The sequence below is a fragment of the Poecilia formosa genome, unplaced genomic scaffold, assembly GCF_000485575.1.
Source record: "Poecilia formosa unplaced genomic scaffold, Poecilia_formosa-5.1.2 Scaffold144, whole genome shotgun sequence".
NCBI lineage: Eukaryota > Metazoa > Chordata > Actinopteri > Cyprinodontiformes > Poeciliidae > Poecilia > Poecilia formosa.
This window is the reverse complement of record NW_006800083.1, coordinates 517,829-530,338: the sequence shown is the minus strand read 5'-3', so window position 1 is coordinate 530,338 and position 12,510 is coordinate 517,829. Positions and strand designations below refer to the sequence as shown.

The window sequence follows — 12,510 nt, the reverse complement described above, 5'->3', positions numbered from 1 at the left end:
ACTCAGCATCACATCTTGGCAGAAAAAAACAAAAATGTGAAAATTTTTGCAAACTTATTAAAAAAGAAAAACTGAAATATCACATGGTCACAAGTATTTTGACCATGCCACATACATTTTACACCAGGGGTCAGAAACAACCCAAGTAATTCACATATACAAATAAATTAAAGCAAATTAGTTCACAAGTGAAGTGTTGGGTATACTAAGATATCCTTCAATTTGTGACACTCTTTCCATTTCAAGAGGAAATCAGAGCAGAAATATGGCTGACCACATCCTTTAGGGTATGTAGATCTGACCAATAGGACGCACACTCATCTCTGGGACGGTTTAACACACACTTTCAGACATTAACAAACACAAGTATGCCCACAGATATGCACACAAAGACACACACACACTTAATGGGGACCAGTTGGCTGGGGTAAAACAAAGCTTTTTGGATGGCTTTGTTCTCAGCTGATCACATCTTTTCGAGGCGGCTTAGAGGTCTGAGTTGAAGTATTAGAGACGTTTTTAGTAGAAAGAACATTTAAAGACACAGCAGAATGCTTTTCAAATGTTTGGCACTTTTAATGTGCTAGCCAAAAAAATTAGAATAGCTTCATACTTTGAAAAGTTGTCACAATCATAACATTGTTTATTTAATTGTAAAGTGAGTTCCCATTTTCTTCCATGATGCCTATGCTCCTTAGTGTGAATTATTGCAAACTAAAATGAGCATGCTCCTGTAAATTCCCAGTAATGCCAGAGATCTGATAGTTTCCCTCCTGGTGAACCTGTCTGGATGTGTCTGTTCTGCCTTTGTAAAAACAAGCCGTCTCGCCTCCGATGGTAGTGAGATTAGGTTTTCTGTGGCTTCTAGTTAGCCGCAGGGCTAACTAGAAGTCCTGTGGTGTTTTTCAAGACTGGATTGCAGGTCTATAGCCAGTGGAAGCTCCCAGCTACAGTGATGTCAAATTTTAACCTGCGATAATATATAACTTCCTTTGCCGGCGTTCCGAGACAGAAAATCAAACTCACGTCTGTGTGTGAAAGTGTGACTTATATTTTCATGGCTCAGCTCAGCTGCAGTGGAAATTTTCACACATCTGCCTTTGCCTTTGAAATCAAAGACGTTGCTTCCTTTCATCTGTCTCAGATTGTTAGGCTGTCTCCAGAGGCAGTCGTTCCTAACCATATGTCCAGGTGTCTTCTTATCTGCCTGTTTTCTTCTGGTGTGAGACTACACACTTCTACATTTCTTCAGTCTATTTAATGTAGCTCTTTGTTTTCAGGTTTGTTGGTGTGGCAATGCTGAGATATGCATGGGACACCCTTTTCGAGAGAAAAAACTCTCGAAAAGGGTTTTACTGATTCTATTTACTCAGAATCAGTAAATAAAAAAAATACATATATACAGTAATATTTTTTGTTTTGGGGCGAAAGTGGCTCAGGAGGTAGGGACTGTGGCTACAATGTAGCTTAACACCATCAGGGTGTGAATGTGGGAATGTATAGGATAATTAACTACAGACTTGATAAAGCACTATAAAATACAGGCCACCATTGTTTTGACAACGCTATGCTAACTCAATTATAGGAAGAACTACTAACTTGATAGTCGATGACACTCAAGAAAGACGGTAAGCTACAAATGATCATTAATAAAGAAAAATCTGGTTGTTTATGAATATTAATTGAAAGTTGGGTGGAAGGAAAAAGTGTGGCAGAAAAGGAACACTAGTAAAAGGGGAACTTGGGAGCCCTTTCTGTGATTTTGAAGCAAGAGCTCATCTGAGATATTCACAAATCAAACTTGTACACACCGAAATGTGTGTAGCACATCTGACCCCAACTTCTTCATTCACTGTGCTAAACACACTTGTGAACTGGGATAATGAGAAAAAAGATATGTTTTGCTTTTTTTGTTTTTTTAGATTAAATAAAATGTTGCATCTGGAAATTCAGAGACAATTTGAGCCATGTTCAATGCTGCTGTTAGTCCACTGCGTGTTGTGGCACTTCCTGTTTATGGGGTCTAAACTAATAACTACAGTTTCAACGTGTTTGATTGGACAGCAAAATGGGCTCAGAGAATCTACGGAGTTCTGTGAAGTCCAAGGGGACATGCCAAATCTAACAATACATATGAGCTGAAAATTCCTATTAAATCAACCTGGGTTTCCTCAATACCTCAACAGCCTCCTTCATATGAACTATATCACTCTGGAAAAAATAAAGAAATACATATTTTTGTCCAATGAGTTGTTCTTCTTGAATCAAAGCAGATCGCTGATTTGGTGTCCTGCATACTTTCAGACTCCAGTGGGAGGAGCCAAACGGCGCTGTTAGGTTTTAAATCCACACGTGGTCTCCGTCTCAGGGCTTGTTTAGCAGCAACGACGCACTGCTGAAAACTTCGGACGAAACTCATGCCAGCGCACTGCACACGCCCGCCGCAGCAGGGGTAAACTGGACCACACAGAGGCGAGAATGCCATCTCACCCTCTCAACCAGTTTTCCGAACTGGAAGACATAATGAGCAAGGTAAACGAAACAGGGGGCGGAAACGCGCAAAAGAAAAGTTGAGCGGAGGACAAGTTGGTTAGCTAAAACTCCGGAGGGTGCTAACATTATTAGCTTTTTAGCTGCTCCACGAACTCTACAAATAGTTTACTTAGTTGTGTCTTTGCGTTTTCTTGCCTTGCGTTACAGAAAGGTTGTTTTCAGGGTCGAGGGCCGGTTTTAGTCCTGTTGTTGACTGTTTTGTCTGCTAACTAGAAGCTAAATAGTCTGAGCGTTGTGGCGCCTGTTCAGCAGCCTCTTCATAACAGCGGCCTATCATCAAACTGAGCGACATTCTTACAACTTTTCATGCTTAATATAGCGCTCAAGCTATTCCCCGCCTTTTCAGACTGAATCTGAAGTAAAGTGGCCGCCGACTTAAAGAAGTAACTGCCAAAAAAAAAAAAAAAAAAAAAGTTTATTCAAAACGGCAAAGTCAAACTGAGTTGTAACTTAAGGATTTTTTTCTCTTCGTATTGGGCTGCAGTCACTGAGCGCCTGTTCATATTTCTGCTTTGCTTATACTGTAGCTCGTTTTAGCTTCATACCCAAGTTTCTGTGTTTCTTTAAGCTTATGTCCAGAACAGCAGCAAATACCTATGGTGATAAAAACTACTCTGAAAATGTTTGTTTTTCCTTTGACTTTACAAACCATCCATTACATTCGACTTTGGCTTGTGTTTATAACGTTTGTTGTTTATTAAGAAAACAACTTGGTTTTCCTGTGCACATTTCTTTTAGCTGAGGTGACTGTGATCAGCTTTTATAAAATTTTATTCTGATTTAAATGGCATAGTTTAAAAAAAATTATTTGTTGTCCTTTAACCACCCAGTCGCTGGTCAGGATGGAGCATCCACAAATCACCCAGTTCCAGATATCAGCTAATTTATTGGTGCATCTCTGCCAAATGCACAATGTAAAACAAGAATATTTCTTTCTTTCTCAATTTCTGACCCCCTTTCGTACTGAAGTGGGGCAGTTATTAGTGTTTCTTTTATAGCAACTGGCACCAATAATCTGGTGAAGTTTTGGCTTCAACTCTGACTTGAGCTAGAGGAAAGAACTGGAGCTGGAGGTAGGCTCATGGAGTAAAGCAACCAAAGTGTTTTGATCACCATGTTTGAAATTCTATCTAAGCACAGCCTCAATTAAGACAAAATGCGGTAAAAACACTAAACCTAACAAGGGGACAAATTTGGATCATCTCAGGCGCAGCATCAGCCCTCTGATCCTGCAGGAGATCAATTTCATTTTTAAGCTGCATCGAGCGGCACTTGGAGTGATTTTTCTCCAGGAAGGCCATTTGTAACTCCGTTCTTCCACATCGTTTGTCGTTTAGTATCCTCAGATGTTAATAAATTTAGCTTCAGATACTGTTTAAATGCAGTGATCACAACTGGTCACCTTTGGGTTCAGGACACCATTAACAGGTTAAGATACTCAATAAGAAGGACGAATGTGGATGCGTAACCATCCTCTCTCTCTCTGCACAGCATAACACAGACAAAGCAAAGATGTAGTGTCACGCATACAGAGTGACTGCTTTGTTGAATGAAACCTTATTGGAGATCTGGAAGTGGAGCCTTTTCAGCTGACACCCATGTATTGTTTACAGATGTTCTCCACCTCCTCTGAAGGAGAGAAATCCATAGACGGGCAGGAAGAGAGCTCCTTGCTCCGAGGCCTGTTGGCTGTAGGTTATTGATCACAAGGTTTCAGGGGATTTAACACTAGTTGTTAATTCAGCTGCACAGGGATGGGTGCCTTGCTGCCAGAAGCTGTCGGACTGTTGGCTGTGGTGCATTTCCTACATCTACACAGCTACAGCAGCACTTCTCTGCTCACTTCCTCACTTTCTTTACCAAGTCAACCAAGACAGGCTGTTAGTTAATACTTAAAAAGTGCTTTATAACACTTTTTTGGTGTTATTTTTCTAGATGCTATACTGACTTGCCTCCAACTGCCATGGAGTAGTAGCTAAATAACTTTAAATAAAAAAAATCCAAAAGGTTTGCAAATATTTACTTTATAGAAATATTAATTAAAGCAACGTAAAACTCTTCTAATTTACAGCGATGAACTGGTTTCTGAATAAAACCAAATGAGAACAGCAACATTTTCACCAAGTTTTTATATTGAACTAAAGGTGCATATTGAGAAATCTCTGGTTTTAGTATTTTCATTTTTAAAAAATCACTCGATTTTACAGTTCAAATATTCACCCATATTCATTTTAGCCCATTTTTGGCTTGCAGTTAATAATAAAAAGTCAAAATTTGGCAAAATGTTTGGCAAAATTAGAAAATGCATTGCCTTGGCTGTTGAGTGCTGGATGCAAGCATAGCAATGAAAAGCTGAGTGTTAGCAAAAGGCTGGATGCCTGTATGTAACCAACCAAATATAACATTTTGTCTATGACTTAATAAGCTAATGCACACATCGGTCAACCATTCAATACTCTTCATTTTGGTTAGCAGATGTAGCCAGCTGGTCAGGTCAAATGCATATTAAGAAAATACAGTAACATTTCTGCTGTTGATGTACAATGTAGAAAGAAAAACCTTCAGATTTTTATGTTTTTCTCCTGCTGATTCTTGTTAAAATCAGGAAATGTACCAACTCTGATCTGTGGCTGAATGAATTGTGCACATCAAGGATGCTTTGCTGTTGAAACACAACAACAGGTCGAAAACCTATGTAATGATTTCGAAAGGCACCGAGTGCAGCTGTAAATGTAAGGAACTGATTTTTAAGTTTAGGTCTGCTTCTTCTGTGTGAAATCATTTTGGGTGAAAGTAAACAAAAACAAAATTGTAAGGATTTGTAGCCCAGATCATTCAGACTGCCTCAAATCGGAAAACTTGATCTTAAACAGCGTCAAAGTAGGGGTAATGTTGTGGTTAAACATTTTAACACGTTTTCTTCCTCTTTTTTTTTAATTTTTTTTTTTTACAGCATTTACTCAGTCTTGACCTTGGAGAGCAGAACAGACTGCCCCCCTCTGTGAACCTGGCCATGACTTCTCCGGGTTACGGCAGTGATCTGTGCAGAAGTTCCTCGTTCTCTCTGTCCAGCCTCCCCGCTGACTCGTCAGACGGCCTGTTTCTGGCCTCCAGCCAATGGGGGCAGCTGTCGGAAAGCCCGTCGCCCTCCCAGCTTGCTGCTAACTCCAACCAGTGGGGAAAGTTTGGTTTTCTCTCCCAACGCTCTGTCAGCCTGGTGGAGACGAGGAGCATGCCGGCGGCAAGCCTAGACTGGCCCAGCACTGAACTGAAGACGTCCCAAAGCGACATGAGCCCCACCGCCTTGCAAGCCGCCGCCGCCTCTTCGTCATCCAGCTCCTCCTCGCGCTACAAAACCGAACTTTGCAGATCTTTCACAGAGAACGGCCTGTGCAAGTACGGCGGGAAGTGCCAGTTCGCCCACGGCCCGGAAGAGCTACGCGATCTAAACAGACATCCGAAGTACAAGACGGAGCCTTGTCGCACCTTCCACACCATCGGCTTCTGTCCTTACGGGATCCGCTGTCACTTTATCCACAACAGCGAGGAGGAGAAGAAACCCACCTTCTCCCGCTCGTCCTCGTCGTTCTCCTCCACCCTTAGCGTTTCTCACCAGCCAGCAGGCTCCTCCTCTTCCTTGTCCTTGCGCTCTCACCGGCCGCCTCTGGTCAGGCAGAGTTTTAGCTTCGCCGGCTTTCCTTCCGCTCCTCAGCATGTCCTTCAGTCGGTCCTGACCGGCCACACGCCTCCCCCTGCCGCCGCCGCCGCCACCACCGCCTCGTTTACATGCGGCTCATCGGGCTCCCCTGCTTCCTGTGCCGACATCACCGACCTCCTCTCCAGCGCCTTCCTGGAGATGGACTCCGCCTACGAAGTGTCCGGTGTCCAGCAGTGCCAGCCCTCGGCGGGCCATGTTGCCCAAACCGACCTGCGCTCCACCTTCCTGCCTTCCCCCGACTCAGGCTACTCCCCCAGTGGACTGTCGCCCACCAGCTCACCCTCCCTCCGACAGAGCCCCAGCAGCACCGACCATCTCCTGGGGTCGCTTGGCGCCCGCTCTCTGTCTTATACCTCCCTGTCAGATCAGGATCAGGACGGCGGCAGCTCCACCAGCTCCCTCAGCAGCTCTGAGTCATGCGGGGGGAGCAACGACAGCAACGGGAAGCGCTTGGCGGTGTTCAGCCAGCTCTCTGTCCCATAGGATTGCTGCTGGCTTCTGGCTAATAGCAGCAGAGGTCTTTGAAATGAAATGTTCTCACCTTTAACCTCAGTATATTTTCGCCTGACTGACACATAAGACGTTCTTTACAAACTGTGTGGCATTAAAGGAGATGAGGACTTGATGGCAGACTTAACACTTTATAGAGATTTCCCTGTGTAGATTTATGTGGCTAAATTATTACCCCAACATGCACAAGCCACACTGATGCGTAAACTAAAGCATACATATCACCGCAGTAGTTTTACATCAACAAATGGGCTTTTATTCTTTACCTAAATAGTTTATATGTGCCATGAAGACAAACAGCCAAACAAAAAAAACCAAATCAGTGTGATACGATTGATTTGCTCAACCGCACAATCATTCACTTGTCTAAATGTTTCATGAATGGTTTGCAGTATGTGACAAAGCCAAAGAGGACATGTTTTTGCAGCTCAGACTTCCTAATTACGGTCGAACAAACGGTGGCCAATGTTCAGGAGTTTGCTCCAATAACTGTACACAGTATTGTTTATAAGCTTGTGAAATAGTTTTGTGTGTTTTTTTTTTCTTTGTAAATGTGCAGTCTGAGGTTATGTTTAGATTATTGGCCTTAAACCTATAAGTCAGAGGGTTGTCTGTTTTCTTTGTTGTTTTTTTTTTTCTTTTAAACGATGTGCCTGTAATGTTTTTATCGGGTCCTGTTACGTTGTTGAGCCAAGATTCTGATTTGTTTGGAGAGATGGAAATGGAGTCTCATCCTTTTTTTTCTTGGAAGCATTAATTCAAACTGTCTTGGTATGTGTTGCCAGCTTGTGGGCGCTAGTTGCATGCCTAACCAGCAAGTCTAAGCTACAGTTTGAAGCATAAACGAGATGCCTGCGATTGGCATTTGGCTTTAACATATTTAAATCGAATCCTTCTTAACAGCTCTCTCAAACACCCCCATTTTAGGTGCTAATGGTGTTTTTTTTGAATCGATCTTTGACACAGACGTTGCCACTAGCGAGTCTTTGTTTTTATTTTTCTTTTTTTCTTTCTTGCTCTCGTCCACGGGTGCACCGTTACACCTTCATCAAATGTTTTAGTGATTCTCGTCTTGTTGCATCTCTCCATCATCCAGTGTTAATCCTTGCTGTTACGGCTTCATACTGTTCTCCTGATAAGATCCACTTGAAATGTGTCCGTTGCCTTACTGAATTAGATCCGGCATACTGTAGAGGTTTAGAGTACGTATGCTTAGTGTTCTAGAAACATTACTCGGCTGTATTTTTTTTGTTTTGTTTTTTGTGTGTGTGTGTGTGTGCGTGTGTGTTTACAGTAGTTGGTTAGACGAACAGGCGTCGTGACGTTCCTGGTCTATTTAAGAATCGCCTTTTTCGTCGACAAGTTTGAGACCTGTTTAGAGATAAAGGTGAACATCTTTAGTAAATTAATTTCTTTAATTTATTTTAACGTATTTATAGAGGACTTCTCAGTTAATGCTTGTATCGAGTTTAATATATTTGGGTTTCTTCTGCCTTTTTCTACTGAAAATAAAGTTTTTCTTTTTTTAAAAAAAAATGGCTTGTCTTTGTTTCTCACTTAACAGATATGCTAATGAGGCAGAACGTATTATTTCCGTTTGCTCCATCTTTTTGCGTAATCTACATATGTTTTGACTTTGTTGCAGAACTGCATGCATCTGCAGCCATTCACACGTTTTTAGGTGCAGCAGGAAGGAAGGAAGGAAGGAAGCAGGAAATGACTTAACTGTCATATTTGGTTTTCAGTATTGACTGCATTTCTCCAGTGACCGTGAATGGTTTAGGTTCAAATATAAAGATTAAGAGCAAAATGAAAATTTTTGTCTTAAATTTTAGATCTATAATTTACTTTTTTTTCCTTTGCACTTACCACTATTGGTCACGCTATAAAGTTGTCTGTGAGCATCAAGCACAAAATGTTTATTCATTGAACATTTCATTCTTAAATTAGAAGATTTTTCTTTTTAAATACATTTTTGCTTAAATGTGAGACCATGTTTTTACTTTTTTATACTATATCTCACTTTTAAAGGTGAGACATACAGCATGTAGTTAGTCAATATGTGGAAATCTTTTTTTGGTCCAGTTAAATCTCTTAGGTCTTTGTCTGTGGTAGCTTCACAAAATTAGAAACTCAGTTTTTTTGTCAGGATTTCTGCATCTTCCCCAACATTAAATCTTTTGATGCAGGTTTTCTTTGAGGCTAACGGTGTAACGTCCCTGCCTCTGCTAAAGAAAAGCATTCCCACAGCATGCTGTTGCCAACACCATGTTTCATATTGGGGATGTTTGTTTAACACCTTATCATATGTTGTATATCAATCAAAAAAAATATGTTCTTGTCATTTTTAGCTGAGCACCTTCTCCCACAGGCTTTCTGTGTTCCTTGCATGCAAAGGCAAACGCGTTATCTTGCTGGTTTTTGTCAGCATTGACTTTCTTTATTCTATCTGTACAATTCGAAGTCAAGCAGAGCCAAAAAGATAAAATGTGAAAGTGAAACAAGAAAGGGTTTATTGTGAGATTCACTTCAGGTAACTCAAAAACTACAACTTGAAATGTTCAAATTGGCAAAAAAAAATAAACCAATGAATGAAAGAAGAATAGATTGGTAAACTGTTATTTGTACTATACAACAGAGCTGAATATTACGAAATAAATTATATAAAACAGTATTAGAATGAGAGGGAATATTGCACACTGTTCTCGATGGTGGTATTGCACTCGTTTTGTTACAGTGCATGAGTATAAACGTGTTGTAATAAAGCAGTAAGAGTGAAAAAGCATTTTACAGTAAGTAACCAAATTAAGAAGAAGGTGACAGTAAGTCTGAGTCATTTAAACCCATGTGTTCAAACAGTTCAAATATGAAACGCATATGAAGAGTGTACAGAAATTTAACAGTGTGGTTTTGTGATGGGGGAACAAGATCCTGTTAAACCTGGTTGTTCTGCACTGCTGTGACGTTTTCCAGAGGATAGAAGTCAAAACAAACCATGTACAGTGCGAGTGAAATCTTTTATGGTCCTCTTGGTAGATCTGCTCTGGCAATAGGGGGTTCTTGAAGAGATGGGAGATAAATCCCGATGATTTCCTATGCTGACCTCACGACTCTTGGTAGTATGTAGTGGACCTGCCACTGAACTGAGATGCTGCAGTTCAGTGTAGAAAGTTCAGCAGATGGACGGGTTTCTGTTTTCAGCCTTCTGAGGTGTCATACAATTAAATTATAAAAAGAGGTTTTCTATGTCTGCCTTGATGATTGTGTGAATTTTTACTATGTCAAAAATTCTAGAAAATGTATTTTGCAAAACAGTTAAATAATGGATATGATGGGTAGCTTCCTATTTAATATTACACTATTAGATAGATAAATCTACAGCGGAGCTGTTAACCATAACGCTAATGATTTTAATAATTTAGAAAATGTATGTGAAATAAAATGAAAATTATTTTTTCCAACTTATATGTTTTTTCTATCAACACACCAAGAAAACCAGAAAATGAGACCGCCCATACCGAATAACTTCCAGTTTAGAGAGAAGAACTGGATGTACAGTTTAGATTTACAAAGATCAAGAGAAACAGATGACACTTCACGTAGTTTCCAAGTAAGCATTAGTTTAGTAATTATAGCTGGGGAAAATTTTACAACTAAAACAAATTGCTATCATCAGCAAGAAGAACGGGAAACAAATGCACTGGATTAGACAAATCCTTTTTTTATTCAAGAAACAAGTGTTCCCAAAATGGATCTTTGTGTGATCCCAGGACTTATAAGAAATTGTTGATCAGGATAATTATAAAGCCACAGAGGAACATTTTTCCTTTAGAAGTGTAAGGTGAGAGATTCAGCAAAACTTTGTGATTTACTGTATTAAATGCCTTTTTCTTCCCCAAAATGAACTGAAGCTCAATTTGGAGATTGTTTGATTAATGGCTGTCATATCAAGAATCTTTTCCAACTAAGCTGAGGATTTTTCTAGACTCTCCAGGGGCCTCAAGGCTGTTCTTTGATTAATGCATTCTTTATCCAGCCAATTAGTTTGCGTGCTTAGTTGTGCCATACTTTCATTTTCCAATGACTGCACTGCGCGTTAAGCCCGGGGATACGGTTTTACAACCTGCTTTTAACTTCTCCACAGCTTTCCCAACCTCTCTGCTGTATTCCTTGATCTTCATGATGTCGTTTGTTCATTAATGTTCTCCTGAGGTCTTCACAGAACAGCTGCTTATACTGAAGACTAATTACACACAGGTGGAATATATATCAATTAATTTACTTCTGAGTGCAATAGTTTTAAATAGGAGGATCGGATTAAAGAGCAGACACAGAGGATGAAGTAGATGTGAAACACATGAAAACCTTTCAGATTTTCACTTGTAAACATTTTGGAAACCCATGTAACACATCTGTTCCTACACACAATTATGCATTTGTCTCTGATGGTTTCTAACATAGCATAACCCAATATATAACATCTTGTGATTTTGTCATAACAGAATACAGAGAAGCTCAGGCTGTGTAAGAATGTTTATTCTGGTGTTATTGCCACTTACACCGCTTTCCACTTTCTTCCTGCTCAGCTGTGTGAGGTGTGACCTAGTTTAGTCTTCTCTAGTCGAATGACTAAAACATGATTGTGGATTTTTTTAGTTTTCAGTTTTCAAATATTTTTTTGGTTAGAAAAATATAGAGGCTATCTCTATGTATGAATAAAGATAGCATCTCCCATGTTTGGCACAAAATGTATACAGGTGCCTATCATTCAGATAAAGTAAGAGAATGGTCTTCTTAAAGATCCTCATTACTGACTCACAAGAAGTCTTTATTTTTTTTTCCTCATACATGCACTCACTCAAGCTCTATTATCTAGTCTCTACAGCAGCAGATGGGTTGGCCTTCCTGGGAGTGATTGGTTAGCTGTGCAGGGTTTAGAGGCATGTGTGTGCTTGTATGGGTATGTGGCATTGTTTCCTAGAGACATTATCCCACACTCCTGCGCTGCGGGACAGAGGAAAGGCAGGCAGATGGCTGCATTCAGGTCCACCACAGGTCAACATATGGGCCATGGAGACAAAGTTTGTGTTTGTGTGTCTGTGAGCCTGAGCATCCCGCCATGCATGAGTGGAAGAAGTTGAATGAAATAAGAAAGGGGGAGGAAGATGAAAACTGGTGAGAAAAGAGTTGTGGGAGAGTTTGAGAGGAAGAAACTTTGTGTCTTCCCATGAGATAATGCAAATTAAGCCCAGCAATATGGGTGCATGAGGACCTGTTACTATTAGCTCAGAGCGAGACTCATTTTCATTTCCCGAACTCAAACAGCTGTCACATCTGGAGAGGTTTTCTTCAGTGTTGTTCCAGCCAATCCCAACTAATATGATTAAAGGAAATCAGGTGTGGGGAAAAAATAAAAAAATAAAAAAAGCAAACAAAAAACAAGGTAGGTGCACAAAAGCATGATAATCTGTTGCTAACTTATTACCATCTTGCTGCCATTAAAATTTTTGGAGCTCAGTCATTTCAATGTTCTTGGACTTTGTTTTAGTTAAAAATTGCAAAAAATATTTAAATGAATAAATAAATAAATAAACTGTAGTAATCTGGTTGCATAAATGTACCCACCCTTAAAGTAATGCTTAGCATTCACACTTCTGTGGTAGGAAGATGTCAGCATCAAACATTTCCCTACTTTGCCTTGGAAAGTTCCCTAAATCTTCCAGATTGTG

At 40.3% G+C, this 12,510-nt stretch overlaps 1 protein-coding gene across 1 annotated transcript; it reads left to right on the top strand.

Annotated features, from left to right (window-relative positions):
* Nucleotides 1-1,476: 1,476 nt before the first annotated feature.
* LOC103145569 (zinc finger protein 36, C3H1 type-like 1) lies at nucleotides 1,477-8,317 on the top strand. The gene is made up of 2 exons (XM_007563046.2): nucleotides 1,477-2,532; nucleotides 5,507-8,317. The coding sequence occupies exons 1-2, from the start codon at nucleotides 2,479-2,481 to the stop codon at nucleotides 6,752-6,754; spliced, it is 1,302 nt and encodes a 433-aa protein (XP_007563108.1). The 5' UTR covers nucleotides 1,477-2,478; the 3' UTR covers nucleotides 6,755-8,317.
* Nucleotides 8,318-12,510: the final 4,193 nt, after the last annotated feature.